This window comes from Pteropus alecto, unplaced genomic scaffold (genome assembly GCF_000325575.1).
Source record: "Pteropus alecto unplaced genomic scaffold, ASM32557v1 scaffold276, whole genome shotgun sequence".
NCBI classification, from domain to species: Eukaryota; Metazoa; Chordata; class Mammalia; order Chiroptera; family Pteropodidae; genus Pteropus; species Pteropus alecto.
Genome location: NW_006438074.1, coordinates 2,169,958 through 2,191,751, shown reverse-complemented (window position 1 = coordinate 2,191,751; position 21,794 = coordinate 2,169,958). Strand labels below are relative to the sequence as shown.

Below are 21,794 nucleotides of genomic sequence, written 5' to 3'. Positions count from 1 at the left end.
TGAAGTCATGACAACTGAGATCAGATCTAAATAAATACAGATGTCCACTAGATGACGGCAGAAAGGAATGGTGTTTAGGCAGTGAGAATGACAAGTTAAAAGTTCTTACAGTGGGAGAGAACTTCAAGCTTACAAGAATACAAGAAAAATCAGTGTGGCTATCATACTCAGGGCAAGGGACAGAATGCTGAAGTTTAGCAGACTTCGAGGTCATAATAAGCCATGGAAAGGATGTGAGCATTTTGAGAGCCATGATAAGCTATCGATGGGTGTTAAAGCAGGGAGGAGACATGATCCAATGTGAATTTTAAAAAGACCTGTCCGGCTTCAGCGCAGACCATCCATTGAAGAAATCCCAGAGAAAGGATCAGAGTGAACCATCTAGATAGCTTTTTGGAATGGTCTGGGGGGGCAGGGCGGTGAGGGAAGCTTGAAATTGGGAGATGATAGTGAGGATCCAGAGACATGGAAAGACTTGCAAGGTCTAAGAGATAAAAATGATTTGGTAATGGATTAGATATAGCGGTAATGAGAAGGATGTTGAAAGATGGCTTCTGAATTTCTGGTTTCCACAATTGCATGGATGATGAGTCTATTATCTAAGATAGGAAACACTGGAAAACCATCTGATTTGGAGGAATGAAACATCATGGGCATATTCTACTGAGGTACATTTAAGATATCTAAAAGGAGAGGTCAACTTGGATATCAAGATCTAGCATTTATGGAAGAGGTTTGGTTTGGAGATATAAAATGATGAGTTACCAAATCTATGGAGATAGGTGAAAGTATAAGAAAAGCTGATGCGGACAGATTCTAATATATACTCAATGGATGAAGAATTCTGAACCTGCAAAGGAAATGAAGGAGTGTCTAGAGAAACTGAGGACTATTATTCAATGAAAGCTAATGATTGAGAAATTTTCAAGGAGAGAATAGTTACCAAGGCTTGTAAATTGTCAGGTGAAATGAGTAAAAAGCATCCTTTGGATTTGATGACTTGGAGAAGTTATTGGTGATCCTGGCTGTCTTGGAGTGGTGAAGACAGAAGCCAGAGAGGAGTTAGTTGAGTGAATAGGAGCTGAGGAGATGGACTCAATGTGAAGAGGGAACAGTGAGTTTTTTCTCGAAAGGCTGGAGATAGATATGGTGGTAAGCAGAGGGGAATGTGGCTTAGTGGTACTCAGTGAATGTGCCATAGGGAAGGTAGAGTTGAGCTGGTTCTTAAGTTTTGATAGGCAGAAGGATGGAGGAAGTGTTTCGAATGGACAGTAGGTATCATGAGTGAATATATCTTGGTGGTATAATGAGGAAACTGGCTTAACTGCAGTAGTATGGACTTTAGGAGTAATGAGAAATATATTTGTATAGGTAGGGAGGGTGAGACTGAATTTCAGAGGGCTTTGAAAATCTGGGAGAGGATTCGATGATGTAACTAATTGGGAGTCTTGATCTAAATGAAGAATGGTAGGATGGAGGTAGGGCTTCAGGGAGATAGTGAACAGTAGTGTGAAAGCCAGACTGAATATCAGGATGAATTGAAGCAAGGAGAGCATGCAATTATCTGTGTGGCCTGCCACAGTTACGTAGGCATGAAGTGGGGAACATGGATTAGATAGGGTAAACTGGCCTGCGCTAAGAGGGGAAAGAAGTTAATTTCTGATGATTGTATTATAAATATTTATGATTGATGCTATATATAAAAGACCATGTAGAATTTATACTTTATGAAGCATTTTTGTGTATATAAGCTATTTTAATCTCCACTTTAACCACCCTATGTACCAAGGAAGGGTCATATTACTGTTCTCATAGCTAAGGTTTAGCTCAAATGCTGCTGTTTTCCTAAAACTTTTGATTCTCTGTTCCTTTGTCTTCCTGTGTTTTCTTTTAAATTTGAGGTATGATTTATATGAGGTAAAATACACAAATCTTAAGTGTACAGTACAGTTAGTTTTGACAAATGCATATTGCCCGTGTAACTTATACCTTTATGCAGGTAAAGAAAAATGACCTTTGCAAGAAAGTTATTTTTGCCTCTTTCTTGCTAGCCCCTCTACTATCCCACAGTTGAATATGAATATGCTACAGTGTTAAATACAATCTCTTATTGATGGACATTTGCATTGTTTTCAATTTTTGGCTACTATGAATAGATCTGATGTGAACATTTTTTTGTAAGTCTTTTTGTTAACACGTTTTCATTTCACTTGAGTAAATGCCTAGGAGTGAAATTTCTGGGTCATAGTTGAATATTTAACTTTACAAGAAACAATTTTCCAAAGTGATTGTGCCATTTTATATTTGCACTAGCAAATTCTGAAGAGTTTGAGTTGTTCCACATTTTCATCAACATTTTATATTATTAGTCTTTATAACCACTCTAGTGGTTGAGCAGTGATGTATCATTATCATTGTGCTTTTAGTTTATATTTTTCTGATGCTTGGTGATGGTGAGCTTCTCATTCTTGTGCTTATTGGCCATTGTATATATTCTTTTGTGAAATGTTTTCAAGTCATTTGCTTATTTTGTTATATAAGTCATTTGTCCTTTTGTAGGATTTTTTTTGTTTTCTGGATAGGAGTTCTTTCTCAGCTATTTATCTGTACTGTGAATGTTTTCTCTTGGTTTGTGGATTTCCTTTTCATTTTCTTGACAGTGTCCTTGAATGAGCAGTTTATTTTAATTTTGATTGTGTCTAATTTATTTAATAATACTTGCTTTTATGACGATTTTTATATGAGTCTTATCTAAGAAATTTTTGTCTTCCTCACCACTGCAAAGATTTTCTTCTGTTTTCTTTTTAGTTTTCATTCTTGTATCTAGGTCTATGATCCATTTTAAATTGTTTGTGTGTATGTGTGTGGTGTGAGGTAGGGGTCATAGTTCAATTTCTGCTCACATGAATATCCAGTTGTTTTAGCACAGTTCATTGAAAAGACTTATTTGCCCTTTAAATTGCCTTGGCATCTTTGCAAAAAGTCAGTTGACCATTTATGTGAGGCTCTGTATCTTTTTTTCTTTATTTTTTGTTTTCAGCAGTTTTATTGTTACCTTCCTACTGTGGGTTGCTTCTTGTTTATCTTGCTTGAGGTTTACTGAGCTATGATCTATTGGCTGCTATTTGTCATGTTGTTTGGAAAAATTTTTGTCACCATTTATCCAAATAACATTTGCGCTTTATTCTATCTTTTTTTTTCCAGACTCAACTAAATATAGACTGCCTGTCTCTTTAATCTTTTTCTCTTTTTGCTTCGGTTTGCAGTAACTTACACTGAAATGTTTATAAATTGTTCTTTATTTTTCAGGATCTAATTTACTGTTAAACATATCCCATGCAATTTTTATTTCAGATATTATATTGTTTATTTCTCTGTTCCCATGTTAACCTCTTTCTCTATTGCCTAATCTTTCCCTTGATTAGTGTCACAATTCTCTCTCTCTTTTTTTTTTTTTTTGCATGCCTGATAATTTTTAATTATATACTGGACATTATATTGATACATTGTATAGATTTTAGGTTTTATTATTTTCCTTTGAAGAAGGATACATTTTATTTAGCAGGTAGTCAAATTACTGATGGATCACCTTGGTCATGATTTTAGCCTTTTTTTTGTGTGTGAGTGTGTGAGAGTTTATATTCTACATTTTTGATTTTAGTCCCAAGTCACAGACTTTTATCCTGAGCCTTGTTTCTTACTCCTAAAGCATGGCCTTCTGTGGCCTAACTGGAAATCTTGTGAAATTTACCAAGCTTCTCTAACTCGATAGGTCTAGAACTCTGAAATTTATCTTGGAGCCTTGGGGAACTGGTGAAATTTCTGCCTACCTCTTAGTCTTCTTCTCATTTCTGGACTTGATGGGTTCCTTTGTAGTCTTATCCTGTGCATGCACAGTTCAGGCCTCAGAGAAGGATTTGAAGTATGTTTATATATAGGTTTATGGCTCCATATGTCAAAGAATCTCCCTATTAACTTTAATCTGCTCTGGCCGCCCCAAATTGTGACCTTTGACTTTTCTGTTAGAACTCTGTCACCTATGAACTATATGTATTGGGAAGTGCTCTCAGGGAAAAACAGTTAAATGAATATCTCACTTAATGTATCTCCCTTTCTTCAAGAGTTTGTCTTTTCCAGTTTCTATTTATTTTTGGTTGGTTTTTAGTGCTTTGAAACAGATTTCTTTTCATATTTTGTCCTATGCTTTTTGATTTAGCATATATTTTGCTAAATCAAGTTGTAATTGGTTGTTATATATTTGTTTTTCTTAATATGTAAGTTTTTTTGAGAGTAAAAATATGTTTTACTGTTATTTATTCTAGCCTATTGCCTCACCCAGGCTAGTGCCTTTTACTTAACAGTTACTCAATAAATGTTGAATTCTATTGTTATTTTTATGAAGACCAACTGTGAGTCAGAGTTTAAACTTAGTTTTCTACTCATTAGTTAATTTATCTTTTTAGTACACTAAAAAGAGTAGAATATGAGTTCAAAGGGGATTTTTTTGGTAGATATTTTAAATATTTTGAAGTATTTTTAAAAGCATTTTTACTCCTAAAATATTTATTTAAAAATAATTTTTTATTTTTATACTTTAATATTTTAATTTTAATTCCTTTTAATGCTAACATATTTATGATGTTATCTGTAATTTGCTAAAGCTATTGCTTATGACTTTGGCAAATAGACCAGAGATGTTTCTTTATTTAGAATAATGAGTTTCCAAATTCTGTGTAGTATGTGGTTGAAAATAATATCTTTGAATAATTTTATTTTAAGAAGGGATTCTTCAGTGGTATTTTAAATTAGACTTCTTAAGATCAATCTAATTTTTAAACAAAGAATTTGTTTCATCATGTCAAAAAATACATTAATTGAATTTTTGGAGGAGCCATTTAAGTTTGCCTCTCTTATCAAGTCCTGAATTCTCAATTCGTGAAGAAGTGATTGTAGCCCTAATCTTAATAAACTCACCTGTTTTTACGTGTAATTATTATAGTTATAAACATTTATTTAATATTAACTGTACCTTGTTTTCATAGCTTAGCATATATTTGAATGCAAAGAGCTATTATAAACTGGCTTCTCTTCAGTGGAGTTTTTAGTTTGAATGCAAACCTTTTATTTATTGCAGATCGCATTTGATGATCATGTTAAATTGATTATGTCAATTTCAAGAATAGGTTTTATTATGTGTAACATAAAAATTCATAGTTGCATTTGTCTATCTTTATGAATTTGTCTTTTTTGATTACTTGAAAGAAGTACATTGTTAAATAAAGCTAAAAATCTTCCTTTTTCTTCTTTCTTCTTTAGAATCGAGTTTCTTACTGGGAAATGCCCAGATTGTAGATTGGCCTGTAGTTTATAGTAATGACGGTTTTTGCAAACTCTCTGGGTATCATCGAGCTGACGTCATGCAGAAAAGCAGCACTTGCAGGTAGGTAATAGAACAGCTCAGGAACCTTTTCTGAAGTTTAACTAATTGCTGAATGTGGTTAAAAGGCTTAAACTGACTTAGACTCACAGTGATATTGTGATTTATAATAAATATATTTTTGAATCATAGAACCCCGAGCTGGTGTCCCAAGAATTGCTTCTTGTTGGCGTGGAGGAATCCTCCCCCCAACACAGTAGAATTAACACCAGAACTTACTTGCTCACATATAAAAACTATAAGGTAAAAGTTACTTAGAATACTAAGGAGACTAAATCGTCAATGGCAATATATGGTTTAAAAGCCATTAGTGAAAATTTTTGCAAAGAGAAGGATTTTTGCATATCTGTGAGTTTATGAATTTATTCAATAAATATTTTTTGTAACCTATGAGTCGAGAACTATTCTAGGTGCTGAATGATCAAGAAAGCATCTTATATTAGGGAACCACTGATGGCATCAGCACTTCCTGCTGCCAAAACTGTCTTGAACAAAATAAACAACCCCTAACCAAGTAGGACATGTTCATGAACAATTAAAGAGCATCAAAATAAAGTTCTTACATCCCGTGTAAATCATACATACTTTGTCATGTTGATGCCTTGTACTGTTGCTATTTTGTTTGACTTATGTAAAACAGAATCTGACATTTATGTTATTTATAACAATTCTTTTAAAAATGAGCCATATCTGTGAGCTTAAAGAGAGTATTATAAAAATGAAGATCATAAAAAAAGAAAACTCTATATAAGAAACCAATTTATAACTGAAATCTTTTTCACAATATTTCAATAAAGCCAGATGGGATGTTTTATCTTGAGTTAATTTTTCTTTAAAGATCTCACTTATCTAAGCACCCAAATCATGTTATTTTAGAACTACAAGGGATCTAAATTATTTTCTATTTCAAATCTTTTTGATTTTCAGAGGAGAAAACGGAGGTAGAGTTTTATGCTAAGAGACTTGTCCATAAATTATTTATTTGCCTTTTCTCTACTCTTTTATGCCGATAAACACATGCATATACAAATATATGTATTCTGCATCTTCATGGAGGGCAAAGATTTCATATTATGGGGGTCTAAACCTGATCACACATAGGAATCTCTTAGAGAAGTTTTACAAGACATAGATTTTCTTACCTAACCTCAAGCCTATTAAATCAGAATCACCCAAGGTGGGTAGGTGGGGGCAGGAATCAATACTTTTAACTATCAGCTCCTATGGTTCTGATGCTTAGCTAGATTTGAGAAATATTCTGTCAAACATCCTTTTAATTTATCCTCTTCCAAATGATCCTCATTTTTCTCTTTACTACATCATTCTCACACTGTGTCTTCACTCCTACATCTGAAATTGGTAAATAGAATGATGAAAAACTGTGGTCCCTCGTTGAGAAATCCCCTTTGGGACCACTTATGTCTTTCGTGCCTTATCTGTTGAGTAGATATTAGCTCTTGGGCTAGCGCTTCCCCTACGGTGTATGATGTGAGTTCTTGGAGATTAAGATTTGTATTGAGTGTCTCTGTTCTCTTATGTCTCAGCAGAGTTTAGATTAGGAAAAGGTTTTATGACAGATCTTACTTGTGGAATAGACTCTATAAAGAGTTTCAGAGAATGTAGGTAGATGCTCCCATTTCCTTTTCTTGGACTGCGGACATCCCATCATCATGCCAACGCCTGTTTCAATGCCATCTTCCACCTGAAGGTATTTATAATTCTCTCAACAAGATACGGTTTTCCCCTTCTGACTCTCCACAGTTCGTCATTTGGCATCATCATATGGTTAAATTAGCTTTCCTTATCCCTTGGGGTTTTCTTGCTGTTGCTTTTGTTGTCGTTTTTGAGAAGTATTGCTCTTCATATCTGGAAATATTTTAAAGTCCTGCTGCCATCTATTCTTGCTTCCCATGAATCTGCCCCACCCTCAGGCTGTTTTCTTTAGCATGTGCAGTTTTCCTACAAAAGAGTTCATTTAAAAAATGCTGACATGTTATATTAGCATATTCTCTCCTCTTAAAGAGTTGCATTTTCCCTCCCACCACCAGTACCAGATTATAAAGGCATTGAAAGTAGGGATTCCATCTTGTACATTTTTGTATGCACTAGGACACAGTTCCGTGTTTTGTGTCAGTATTTGTTGAATTGGGTTGGCGTGTTTTACAGTAAACCCTAACCTAGGTCTCACGTGCTTCCATATAACATGCTTTTTTTTTAATTGTATTTCACCCCAAGGATTATGGTATTTGAGGTGGGTAATAGAGAGGAGAGCTTTGGATTATGTTATGCTTTTTCACTCTGAGAAGAAGTATGCAATTCTCCCTCAAACCTCTCTTTCACGATTTTAGAGACTATTTTCAAAATGATAATATTCTTAACATAAGCAGTTATTACTTGATTGCACAAAATATCCCGTATGTTTAGCTAATCTAAAAATTGCAGTAAGTTTAATGCCGTCACAGAGCAATGAAGACTAGCAAATGATGTTTGAGCCCTATCAGGTTTTCCAAGAGGCATAGTTTGTTTTTATGTACTCCCCCTTTAAATTTCTTCATCCCTTTTAAAAATTAAACTATACTCATTTTATGTTGCAGTATATTTTAGAAGAATGAAGATTGGAAAATAATCAAAATGTCCAGTAGTAGATTTGTTAAAAAATATGGCAAAGCCCTAACTTTCTAAATCGTATGTTGGAAGGATAATAACTCTGGAAGAAGCTAACAACATGTTATTAAGTAAAACATAAAATCAACCAACCGACTAAACAAAAAAATCAGTTTACAAAGCAGTATCTGCAACATGATTCTCATTTGTTTACAAATTTCCTGTATAAATCTATAAAAGCCTTTGAATATGAGACACAAGGAAACTGAGAGAGGAAGAAAATTATGTACACATTTATAAATACAGCAGCAAAAAGTTATAGAGTTTTGGAATCACTGAAATTCAATTGAGTATAGAGATAAATTATTTGACATTGAGGATAGCTTTGTAAATAATGCAAAGAATTTTATTGATTTTAATAATGATAAGTTTTAAACAAACATAACAGAATAAGAAACTACAAATCAGTGGAAAAAATATGACATTTTTTGTGGAAAAAAATGTGACACTTTAGATGCTCAAAAAAATCACCTTTATATACCACTTGTATTAGTTGGATTAAAGTCAATAAGATTAAAGTAATAACTGAATAAAGACTAATGTTCTATTTTTTAAATGTTCAAATATGAATTGTTTTATGGGAAAATTAAAAACTCTGGGTGGTGAACATACAATGCAATGTATTTATGACTTACTATTGAATGATACACTTGAAACTTATTTTGTTAATCAATTGTCACCAAATAATTTTAATCAAAAATAATAATTTGTGATTTTACAGTATCAAGAGGCTAAGATTTCCTTCCTTCCTTCCTTCCTTCCTTCCTTCCTTCCTTCCTTCTTTCCTTCCTTCGTTTGTTTTATTGTCCTTCCAAACCCTTCCCTCATTAGATTAAGTGCAAAGAATCTAAACAGACATACTCCTCAGTTTGTCCCAATATTATTATCGTACTCTCTGTGGGCAAGCTATTTTATTTTTTTCCCTTTTATTTCTTTTCCCCTTCATCGTATCCCCCTTCCTCTTCCATAGTTATTTATTATAGTGTGTTTATTTATGTCTTTCTACTCTATCTTTTGTTTATTAAATATATGTATTCTTAAAAAATATCACTTCATGTGTGTTTGTTTTTTAAGACCCACATAATGTATCATGCAGTAAGACTTATAGTTTCTTATTTTTTTCACTCAATGTTATGTTTTTGAGATTTTTTTTATGTTGCTATGTGGTAATCTATTTCATTATGTCTGACTGTTGTATAATGCTCCAGTTTCTTCCCAGCTTTCATTTTATTTATTTGTTCTATTAGTCATAAACTCCAACTTCTGACACTTTGCTGCCTCAAACAACTTGGAGATCGATATCCTCCTACACTTTTTCTTGTGGCCCCATGTGAGAAGTTTTCTGTCTATGCCCAGAAATAGGATTGCTAGGTAGTAGAATATATATGGAATTTATAAATTAACCGCTCTCAGATTGCTGTCAGGTAGCCTTCTATTTTTACTCTCACCACACATGAGTTGAGGATATTAGTTTTCTGACATCTTGTGCTTCATAATAGTATCTAAATTTCCATTTTAATAAATGTGATGTATGCTATGTACTGTCTCATTCTTATTTTAGCTAAAATTTAAAAAAATATTGTTATGACACTTCAGGATTTCTAGAATTTCAAATCTAGTCCATTTTATTGTCTAATAATTGCATTCCATGCCTTTGGATTGTTTTGCTGTTTATTGAAGGACGCAAAACACATTGCATGTTTGACGAGATTGTAGGTTCTGAGTCAATAGCATTTAAAGCATATGATCTTATCTTATGACCCCTAGGAAACCCTGACATTCAAGACTTACTCTCATTGTTTAGGTAGAAACCACTTTAGCATTTTATCTTTCATTAACTGGAAACATTTAAAAGCCCATTCTCCTTTTTTTCCCCTCCTTTTGTTTTGTTTTTGTTTTTAGGATAAAGGGGTGAGAAGAGCAATCATGTAGGTAAGGAAGATTGGAGTAGATAGATGCTTTCAAAATCATTTTTTTTTTTTTCTGGAAAGGTCCATTAATAATCCTTTGCCCAAGCCATCAAATTAGAGAATGAAGCAGAGATATTAAGAGACAATTTATTGGATGTATTTCACAAGTAGTTTTATAACACAAGATTATCTCAGCCAACAAGAGCACATTACACATGATGGATCTCAGTCAGTCTAGTTCCATTTGGCTGAGGGTGCTGCTTCATACAGTGGCACTGAGGGAAAGTGTTGGACACCAGAGGTGCCTCAGTGATGTTCACGCTCTGAGGTTAGAGATGTCCAGTACTATCCCTAGAATCCCTTAATTATGTCATGAGTCTGACCTTTATGACTCTATCTAGTCTTCTTAAGCCCATATAAATTAATAGGCTGTGAAACCTTTTGGTCACAATCTACTATATAAAGTAATGCTTTGATTTATTCCAAATTTTTTTTTTTTCAGAGTTTAAAAGCTTCGTTCTTATTTATTTCTAAATTCTCCTCCTCCTCCTCCTCTCTCTTAGGCATCTTTTTTGATCCTTTGACTGCAGATCTCAGCCCATCCTCCCATTAACTTTTGTGATGATTTTACTCTTATGGCTGCTTCTGTGCCGAAGACCACATTTACCAACTGCATTAAGTCAATCTGTGTGGTTTCTGTAATGAAGCATTTGCTAGCATGTGAACTACAGCCCGTAGATGGTAATATTTTTTTTCTAGTGGTGACTGAATGCAGTGTTTTAGTCCAGGAACATTGTTTGACCATTAGCGAATTGAGATAGATGAAGGAAATCATGATTAGGTTATATATTTTTTTCAGTTTTTAAGATTCTTTTCTCTCTCGGAAGTCTATCAACATAATAGCCATTCTTACTGTGAGGTATCATAATGATGCTTGTTTGTGAGATTTTGATGGCAGAACAAGGGATCTAGGAATAAGTAAATCCTGTTATAAACCAAAGTCACTTGTCTCCATAAGTTTCCTAGGGCACAATATACACAAAAGATACACTGCCAAATGCTTAGGCAAGCTGGACATGGCTTAGCCCAGGCCCGAGGAAAACTGCTTTACTCCCAGGACCAAATCTTACTACCAGTTATTTGTGTGGCAAGAGAAGTGGCCAGATTATCCAGGAGCAGGCCCTGGGTGAGTTTATGCTTCCACCTCATGGGCTTGCAAAGAAGGCACACAGAATGATGGGCATCTCCCTTTAAGACTCAGTGATCCTGTCCATTAGCAAGTGTAGCCCAAGCCCTAGAATGGTGCAGAAGCAACGGGATTGGGGCTGGAAGGGCCTTCTTTTAAATTCACCCACAAGAAGCATTCCGGTAATAGCTCAGCCATTATGTAAAACAGTCTAATTTGCAACTTCATGGGCATTATCCCTTTAATCTCACCCTCTGGGCTATATTAACATTATCATCATTTTACTGATGAGGAAACTAAGAGTGAGCGAGTTTATACCACTTGTCTGTGAATTATAGTCCTCCAAGTGCAGTAGTCCTCTGTTATATCATGACTGCTTAATATCATAGCAGAGATAGATTGCTTCTGTGCATCTAATTTTTCCTTCCAATCAAACACACAGTGCAGTTGTAGAAGTAATTTATAATAGAAGTGAAACAATGTAAGAAATAAAAGACTATCTTTATAAAAAGTGTTATGATGGTAATAGTTTGGGATTTTTTTCTTAAAAATGCCTTTATATTCTTAGGACAGGAGATTTTAGCATTAGGAGGGCTAAAATAATGAAGAATATATAATAGGATTTTCATAGTTTATTTGAAAAATTGCTGATTTTCATCTTCTCTCCAGAATTTTGGCTGAATCAAACTTGTGTTATATTTCCTAAGTGGTATTATTACATCAGTTTCCAAAACAGTCTCTTTTTAGTTGTAACTTAATTTTATATTTGATTAGAGTGTATTTTTTTTATGATTTTTATCCTAATTGCCTGTTATATTATAGATGCTTTTTAAAATGTTTTTTTTTGGTGTTGTTGTTGACCAGTTTTAAATATTGTGTTTCAGTTTATTGAATCTTGACATTTAGTAAAAGGAGTAAAATGGTTTTTATTTTCTTAAGACCACAAACATTTAGTTAGCTTAATTAACTTTTTCTTATCTTTTTATTTTTGTTTCTAATGTTTTCTCTTTATTAAAGAGTTTTTAGATTAAAAATACAGTCAGTTATCATTATCATCATTCAAAAAACTGGTTGATTAAAAAAGTTCACCTGTCTGTAAAGAATATTATTAACAGTATTAGACTAATGTTTTATTTTTTGGAGGGAGGGACTTTGCGCTTTCTAACTGAAGTATTCTAATTTCATTGCAGTGCCTTCAAGAGATTTTCAAAAACTCACATGAGCTGAAACCCAGGCTTAGGTGGGAAGTGGCTTTTCACTGCCATCTTACAGGCAGACGCTGAAGTTTCATGTGTTAGTTTAGCTGTAAGATTATGGAATTAGAGTCTGTTATTTTATTCCGAGATTCTTATTCATTTTTACTATTATAATGACAACTGCAAATATCTTTTTTTAATAAAATATTGAAATATCGTAATCGAAAAGGCAAGCTGCAGATTGCTAGGGCAATCTTTGGTCTGCCTCATCTGCTTTCTTTCATTTCTTAGTTTTTGGAATTCTAGTTTCTTAGGTTAGTGTTACCATAAGATTGGCCTGTGTTGCTCTAATTCCTAGTTGTGATATGGCCTTGCTATTGAATCCTGCTAGTTTTTGGTGGATCCTACTAACAAACTATGCTTTTCAGGTTGTAAATTTTCTAGATTGTTACATTTAGAGGTAGTTTTTCCAAGAGGATAATGAATCTTAACCTTCATGGGCCCTAACTTGAGTAGATGTCTTTCAAGCCTCTGTGCCTAATTTTGTTTTATAATTTCGTATTCTTTTCTGTAAAGAGGGCTCCTAAAATGTGTATAAGCTTCAGGCCCCACCACACTTGGATTTGCTTCTGGCCAACATGCTAACTCATTGAAAACTGGAAAAAAGCAACAATAAAGATATACTTGAGGCTTCAAAAACTTATTCCTTCCTCGTGGGAACAATGACCTAGACAAGTATACTAGCTAGTAGAACTGTGTATCTTAAACCAGATGAACAATTGATGATCGTGAAAGCATCAGGGTAGAGTTGTAGAGGCTTGTAGTCCTTAACTGAGTTCTGTTTTGTAGATTATCAGATTTTTGGTGAATTTCTTGTAGAAAAATAGGTAATTTTAAACATTAGGAAAATTCATGTGGCATGTAAAAGCTCACTCTTTAATTCATTTTGTATGTTCTTTTAGCCATAGTAATAGTGTATGTCTTCTTCAATTTGTCACCTGTATTTTCCTCCCATTAGCCTTATTTGTATATATATATTTAAAAAATCCACATAAATGATGAGAATATCAGTGTTTTATGTGTAATATGAAATGTTCACATTTCATATAGTATGAAAGTATGAAAAAGATCATGCATTCTGAAACCATGTAATACTATCCTAATACTCTTTGGAAAAAATGTTCTGTGACCTTTTGCAATGTTTGTCAAAACATTAAAAACTCTCCTACTGTTGGTTATAAATGCATGAAAATAATATTAGTAGAACTACTATTTATTTAGTACACTGTGATTCAGAACATTAGAAGCATTGAGAATTAAAGTGTTTCATTTCTTTGTGAAAAAGCAGCATGGATCATTTGAACGTTTCTTGCTTTCTTATAATATAACTTATGACACAAAGAGAGCGTTTTTTTTCTATCTCTGCAAATAGTCATACTTCCCTCTAGGTTTGAATCAACTCTAACTCTTTTATCCTTCCACTCACACTGTTGTGAACTATCTCCTAGGGCTTCTTTAATATCATTGTTTTTTTTTAATTGGCATCACTTCCTCTGAGAAACCTTGATCCTTTTTGTCGTGATCACTTTCTTGATTTACATTGATAAATTCACCTTCACTAAGGTTCTCTGGCTGCATATCTAGAATCTCTCAATGGCAGTAATGTCAGCTTTCCCACATTCATTTATTTCTTCTATAACTTCATTTATGTTCAATTCATATTCTCTTTCGGCATTATCATTTTCATTTCTTTGATGGACTTTAATCTTTGATGACTAATTCTTGCTTTTGATTTCTATTTTTATAAAATGTCATAAGGATTTATCACTGCAAGACAAGAAAGCAACACAACTACATACATGCTTTGATTCTGTGTGTGAACCGAGTAAGAGATACACAATGAGCAATACCAACAGGCTTTGAAAGAAGTGAGATGATTGGCCACTGGTCATGATGTGTTATCTGTTATTTACTAGTGATTTGTAGACTGAAGAGCTACCAGCAAACTTTGAACTTCATGTGATTACTCCCAGTTAATAGTGTTTGGTAACTGAAAGTTGGTATTGTTGGGAAACTGGCATTATTTAACTAAACTACAGTAATTGAAATCTGTGCATATATGAATTGTGTACAGTGAGATTACTTCTTTCTTTTCTCTCTGTTTGAAATAACTTCTAAGGCTAGCTTTTAGCAAGAAGTTTAACAATCATGATTAAAACATGATTTACATATTTTAGTTCATTTTGTGGGAGCAACATTATATTCGTAACTAAATTTGAATAATTAATCAACACAGACTACTATATGATTTTATGTAGTATTTGAAAAGCAACACAAAACCGAAATGGATTTTTTTTTTCCAGTTTTATGTATGGGGAATTGACTGACAAGAAGACCATTGAGAAAGTTAGGCAGACTTTTGACAACTACGAGTCAAACTGCTTTGAAGTTCTTCTGTATAAGAAAAACAGTAAGTAAATTATCAATAAGATGCGTCAACTCTTTATTAATGTTATTCTTTAGCAGTGGTAGTTGAGATATAGTGTAGAGAGACTATAAAACTTTGTTGCTTCTCTTGGCAGGGACAGGGGATGTTAGTAAAATTAGATAGCAAGATTAATAAATCATTCAGACTATGAAAAACAACCTTTTGAGGAATGGAAGAAAAATGTACATTTTAAATGTGATTTTTTTTTTGTATCAGATGGCAAAATATGCAGTGAATACTCATGGTAAACATTCTGTAGTTATATGACCAACTAAAAATGACAAAGAAGTTCATTTAGTTCTTACGCTTAAAGGAAAAGGTGATTGGTATCACTGGGTATGTGTGATTACCTTTCTATACATACATAGATAACATGTGAATATGAGGTATCTACTTGAGGTGAATCTTTACCAATATGGCCTTTAGCTGGACTAAGACCTAACTTGTGGAAATAGTCATTACTCTTAGAACAAGCCATTAATATCTGATAAATTTATATTGATTGTTGTGAGCTGTTGTCTAGGATGAGATTTGTGAGTGGCCAGTTGTCCATTATATAATCACATAAGACCTCATGGTATGGACTCTCCACCAGTGTTTGGAGGAAGAAACCAAACAAACAGAAAATGAGCTAGTACACCCATCAGCCAATATTTCTTTCTAATTTGTTCTGTTGCTATAGTTCCTTACCTTTATTTCTTTTTGCTGCTTTCCCAAAATAACCTTCCTTTTTTTTTTTTGAAATGAACAGTCACTTCTCAAAATGGATTCATTTATTTAAAGTGTTAATGGTAAATGATAGCAAAGCCAATTATTTTTAGTGGAAGTTGATGGTTACAAAATTCTTCTCCAGGTTGGAACACATTTTGGCTTCAACCGGAAACACTTGTTCTGTGTTCAGTGCCTGTTGGATCTTGTGGAACATCATTTATTCTCTCCATTTTACCTTAAACATTTGTCCTCTGTGGAATATTTGGAATTGAACTTAGGTTTTTCTTTTGATTAATAGAGATGGCAACAACCGTAGTTATCACTCCACAGTGGTACTCTTGGTCATGGCAACATGTCTTTCATGGTTTTACCTAAGGGAAGTCTTAGCATCTTATCTTTTATTTTAGAATCAAGACCGAAGAAGAATATCTCTTTGAAGTCATAGCCAAATGTCTTTTGGCTTGTCATCTAGAAAATGATCCACTCTGAATGATAAGCTATGCCTCTGTAAGAGAGAAGTCAGGCTCTAAATGCTTTCTGGGTCTTTTTCATCAGGTCCAAATCCATACTGATAATTTTTAGTGGACTCTTATGCCAAAACCCCCTTTCATTTTCTTATAGTATTGTTATCTCTTGAATGACTTAGATATATGTCTTAAGTTTAGCAAATAGTTTAAGAATGTTTCATATTACTAAGGTCATTTCACTTTGACATTTAAGCTGAATTAGTAAATCTTTGCCTGATTTTAAAGCATCAAAGCCAAGTCTATAGTTTCTGAGTTTCTCAAAAATAGTCTAGTGGAAATTCTGTTTGTTAATATCTTTTAAATCATGTCAGCAATAACTTGAATTTTACATTTGCAGAAGTCTCCTTCCAAGGTGGTTTAGATATTGTGCTTATTTTAATGGATGAAATGACAGACCTTTGTTCAGGCCTGTCTGGTTCTTTTCAGATAAGTATCAATATATGTGTAGATGTCTGCTTAGAGCTTATAGGAGATACAGCCCAAAGCACTATAGATTAAAACTCCCATCTCCTTTTGTGTAGTATCTGAACTGAGTTATTTTTTCTTTAATATGAAGGATAGATATTATTGAAGTTCTACAGTTTTTAAAAGAAGCTGTAAAAAATCTCATAAGTAAATGAAAGCTTTGAACATCAACGGAAAAAAGTGTATTCTTGCAACTTTTTTCAATGTTAAATAGGAAAATTAGCATGTCTGTAGAAAACTCTTTTGGGAAATGCTTGAATACCAGCTCCTCCCAATACTTTCATTAAATGATTCAGTTAAATACCATTTTGCAAATGGGGAGATTGAGGTATATCCTATTTAACATGGGTCACGATTGACATTTTGGTTTGCAACTTCTAATCTTTAGGCCTATTGCTTTGGTTAGCAGGGGGCTGTTTCTACTGCTGGGAAAGAAACAGTGGCTCTGAAATGATGATTGAAAATGGCTCTTTCTATCTACACAAAGGGCACTGCCTTGAATTTCTAGCAGCTACAGGCCTCTATGCCTAACCTTCCTAGACTTACCATCCCAGTGGACCTCAACTCCAGAATATGTAGGTTTCACCAGCCACTCAGCTAGTACTCAGCCTGCTTGGGGAAGTCTGACCCTGTGGTTCAACTTGACAAAAGTACACCATGATATCTGAAAGCAATTTGAAAAAAACAGCCCTGACTCTATGCCAAAATTTGAAATGTTGCTGTTTTCATAGAAAGATATGAGCTGTAGCATCATCTCTTTTTGCTCAGATTTCTAACAGACCTTGGAAAACAACTTATGTTTAATGCCCTTTTCTCTCAGTTTATGAGCCTGCTGCCTCAAGCTCACTATGATGGAACAGCCATAGGCCATGTATCTGCTAGCATCTGGGTCTGGTGATTTGTATAACAGTGCACATCACTCACAGTGTCCGGACACACTGTGTAAAATAAGAAGCAGAAAACAAAGAATAAGACTCTCTGGAAGATGGTGTAATTGCTTCGGAGGTCCCTGTCTCATCCCGTAATCATTTCAGAAAGGACCATGTCCTTTCATAGGCCTCCTGGGCCTGTAAAGAACTGAATATTGTCAGAACTGAATATTCCCATAGAAATCTCCTCTCTTTAATTCTCTGACTTCTTGAACCTGGTAGTTTAGTCACCTCCTCTTGTCTAAATGGCAAATTCTCTTTTTTAGTGACATTATGATGTGGCTATTTTTTTTTTTTTTTGGCTATGTGTATGGAAGTGTTTCTTATTTGTTTTTAATTAAAAGCCACTAATAGGCTATCAGCTGTCACCTAGAGTCTATTACTAGTTGCACATTTCACTCCCTATACCCCAAACTTGACAAAAGCCTTTATGTCCTTAACATAGACTCTTTGGAGGGCTTTACTGCACTGTGGCTTAGAACCAATATGATGGAAAATGTGTCTTTTTGATTATGATGGAACATTTCTTCAGTGTTTTACTGTTTAGTGGATAATTACTCTTTTGAAGCCATTTCTCTTGTCTTCAAATATTTATTTGACATGATGCCAATTCCTGATTTGTTCAAAACCTAAGCCTTGAACCCTTTGAAACTGTCTGTCCTCTGGAGTCTGCAAGAGCCACTGTTTGAGGAACCTAGTGACAGAGTTCAGCCTGATGCTTTGAGTGAGGGAGGTAGGAAGCAGTGCTGGGGACATTTTATTCTTAACATTTCCGTAAAGGCTTCAAATAGAGCTCTGTGTACATCAGGCTTTATGTCACATCTTCTTTCTCTGATGTGGGGCGTAGTCAAAGCCATAGAGCTATCTTGTAAGTCTATCTGAGAGCATTTCAGATGTTTCTCCTAGAGGAATACTTCCCAGAGCAACAGATATTACTTTTGGAGTCAATTGGAAATACTTCTCAAAGTGACAAGAAGAAGCGTGTAGGAGTGGTCACACTTGGTGAGACTATCAAAAGGAAGTTAGTGGGAGCAGCAGTGGTATAGGGGTCCAGAACTAAGGTGATGCTGGTTTTACTTAAGTAGTGAGACTGCCTTTGTGCTCCTGCATTAAGAAATGACACCCTGTGCTTTACCTTCAGATTTTGATATTTTGGGTTGAAAAATATGTTTATTAATTTTTGAGCAATTGGTAGTTGATATAAAATTAAAGGTTTTTTAAAGAATTCTTTTTAGCAATTAAAATATTGTTGTTTTGGTGCTGATTCTTGGCATAGCAGTTGGCAGCTGAGGGAAGAGGGCAGGCAGGAGACCAAGTCATTGCTGTGGCTGTGTCATACTCTTGTCCTTTCTTTCTCTTATAGGAACCCCTGTTTGGTTTTATATGCAAATTGCACCAATAAGAAATGAGCATGAAAAAGTGGTCTTGTTCCTATGCACTTTCAAGGATATCACGTTGTTCAAGCAGCCAATAGAGGATGATTCAACAAAAGGTAATTTTCAAAGGAGTTACCACACTTAAGAATTAGGCTGCCACTTAAATTTTATTATTATTATCATCATCATCATCATCATCATCATCATCATCATCATCATCATTTTACCAAAATCTGTTGCTTAAGCTGGCCCTTCTTTTGCTTCACGTTCATATTAGCAATTGTCCAAATCAGTTTAATTCAATCATATTGTTTGAATGGAAACAGAGAATCGAAATAATAGTTGCTAAACTTATAATAAGAGAAATCAAGGAAAGATATAAGGAAGAGATTTCATAGAACGTTATTTATTTAGAATCAGTATAATGGGAATTTTAACAACTTATAACATGGTGAGTTTTAGAAACAAAATGTCTAACAATTTGTTGGTTAGTTTGGGTGAAGTCATATTAGAACACAGTTGATTGAATTTTGCTAAATTGATTAGAGTTTGATTAGTTGACTTTGTCAGGTTACCTTTCACCTTTTATTTCTTTGGCTGTTGTAATCTCTTTGGTAGATGTTGCTAGATTATGTAAAGAACAAGTTTGTCATCAAGAGAGTATCTGGAAAATGAAAACATTCTAATTGGAGTCTTACCAACTATACTATTCAGAGAGACTGCTATAGAAAACATTAGTCAGCGGCATGTCCTTTTACTGTTATTTTATTCTCTCCAGTTATGTTTAAATTAGATATTGGCGTCATATGAATGAAAATTTGAAATATCCTTAAAAACTTTTATGAAACATTTTTAATAATCTTTTAGGAGACTAAAAATGAAATGTCTTCCTTTTTGCATTTGGCAAAAATGGCCTTGTCTTACCTCTTTTTAAACAACTGGCATACAAACTTTAATATTTTCAATTGTAATCATAATTGTAGAAAAAGTTACATTACATTTATTCTCAGCATATGAAATCACATACGTATTACTATTACCCGTTCAGTTTCTGGTTAGCATCAAATTGCAAGAAAAAATTTTACAATTTGTAAACCATTTGAAGTATAATATAGAACAATTCATTTGTGAGTATTTCTGGAAATATGTTTATTAAATTGAATAAATTGATGATTGAATAAAGTATTCATTCACTTTCGGATCCATCTTACCTGTTTCTCTACCTTTACTCATAGAACCAGTATCTAGGAAGTTTAGAATAGTCTTCTAATTAATGCTCTTTTGTTTGTTTTAAAATTCAAAGTGCTCCAGCCAATAGCAGCAGAATACATATTCTTCTCAAGCTTAATGGAACGTTCATTAGGTAGATCAGATTCTGGCCATAAAACACACCTTGACAAATTTAAAAGAATAGAAGTCTTATAAAATATGTTCTTAGACAACAGTGGAATTAAACTAGAAAATCCCCAAATGTTTGGAAATGAACACTTTTCTCAATAGCCATAGATCAAAGAAGAAGCCTAAAGGTAAATTAGAAAAATATTTTGAACTAAATCAAAATAAAAATACAACTTATCAAATATGTGGGATGCGGCGAAAGCACTGCTTAGAGGAAAATTTATAACACTAAATGCATATATTAGAAAAGAGGAAAGATATAAAATTAATAGCCTAAGCTTCTACCTTATGGAAGTAGCCAAAGAAGAACAAACTGAAGACAAGAAATAAATCTTAGAGCAGAAATCAATGAAATAGAAAATAGAAAAACATTAGAGAGAATCACTACAACCCAAAGCTGATTCTTTGAAAAAATTATTACAGTCAGTAAACCTCTAGCAAGGCTAACCAAGAAGAATAGGGAAGATACAAATTACCAATATCAGAAATTAAAGAAGGGCCATCGCAACCCATCCGATGGACATTAAAGCATTGTAAAGGAATACTTTGAATAGCTCTATAGCTACCGAATAGATAACTTAGTTAAAGTGTGTCAATTCCTTAAAAACACAAACTACCAGAACTCACACTAGAGAAAATAGATAACCTGAATCATCCAATAGCTCTTAAATAAATTGAATTAATTAATAAACTTCCAAAACAAGAAAACACTAGGTACAGATGGTTTCATTGGCAAATTCACTCCCTTCCAGAAAACAGAAATAGAGAGAACTCTTCCCATTCTTTGAGGCCAACACTACCCTGAGACTAAAACCAGACAAAGATTTTGTAAGAAAGGAAAATTACAGACCTGTATTTCTCATGAATATAAAAATCTTCCACAAAAATAGAATCTAGCAGTGTTTTAAAAGAATTATTCACAATGACCAAGTGGGATTTATTCCACATATGTAAAGCTGGTTCAAAATTTAAAAATCAGTCATTGTAATTCACCATATCAACAGGCTGAGGAAGAAACATACTATGATCATATCAGTTTGCATAGAAGCATTGACAAAACCCAACACCCATTCGTGATAAAAACTCTTAGTGCAGGAGGAGTAGAGGGGAACTTCCTCAAATTGATAAACAACATCTATGAAAAACCTACAATTAACAGCTGATGATATCTTTAAGTGATGTATTTTAAAATAAAAGACAAATGATTATTATATGATTTGTGACCTAATATATTCTTGCCTTCACACATGAATGGGAGCCAGACTGGGTAAAAGGCTTTTATGTCTCAGTCTTTTCTTTAAAAATATGTATATGTATATGTGTATGTGTATGTGTATATGTATATGTATATTATTTATATTTATATTTATTTGGTGAATATTTTCTCTCATTTACTTTAAGTGATTTCAGGACACAGCTAAAGTTGGCCAGGAAGATTACAGTTTTGACCCACTGAACATTAGTGGTAGTATCTGTAACTATGTAGCCTATTTATAGAAAGAAAGTT

At 33.8% G+C, this 21,794-nt stretch overlaps 1 protein-coding gene across 2 annotated transcripts in view; it reads left to right on the top strand.

The window, feature by feature from the left end:
* KCNH5 (potassium voltage-gated channel subfamily H member 5) overlaps positions 1-21,794 on the top strand; it is a 346,402-nt gene that overhangs the window by 99,003 nt on the left and 225,605 nt on the right. For both annotated transcript variants that reach the window (XM_025049120.1, XM_006915107.3), the window contains 3 exons: positions 5,317-5,440; positions 14,757-14,863; positions 18,877-19,005. In XM_025049120.1, coding sequence (XP_024904888.1) covers positions 5,418-5,440; positions 14,757-14,863; positions 18,877-19,005 — 259 coding nt within the window. In that variant the 5' untranslated portion in view covers positions 5,317-5,417. The remainder of the gene's footprint in view (positions 1-5,316; positions 5,441-14,756; positions 14,864-18,876; positions 19,006-21,794) is intronic.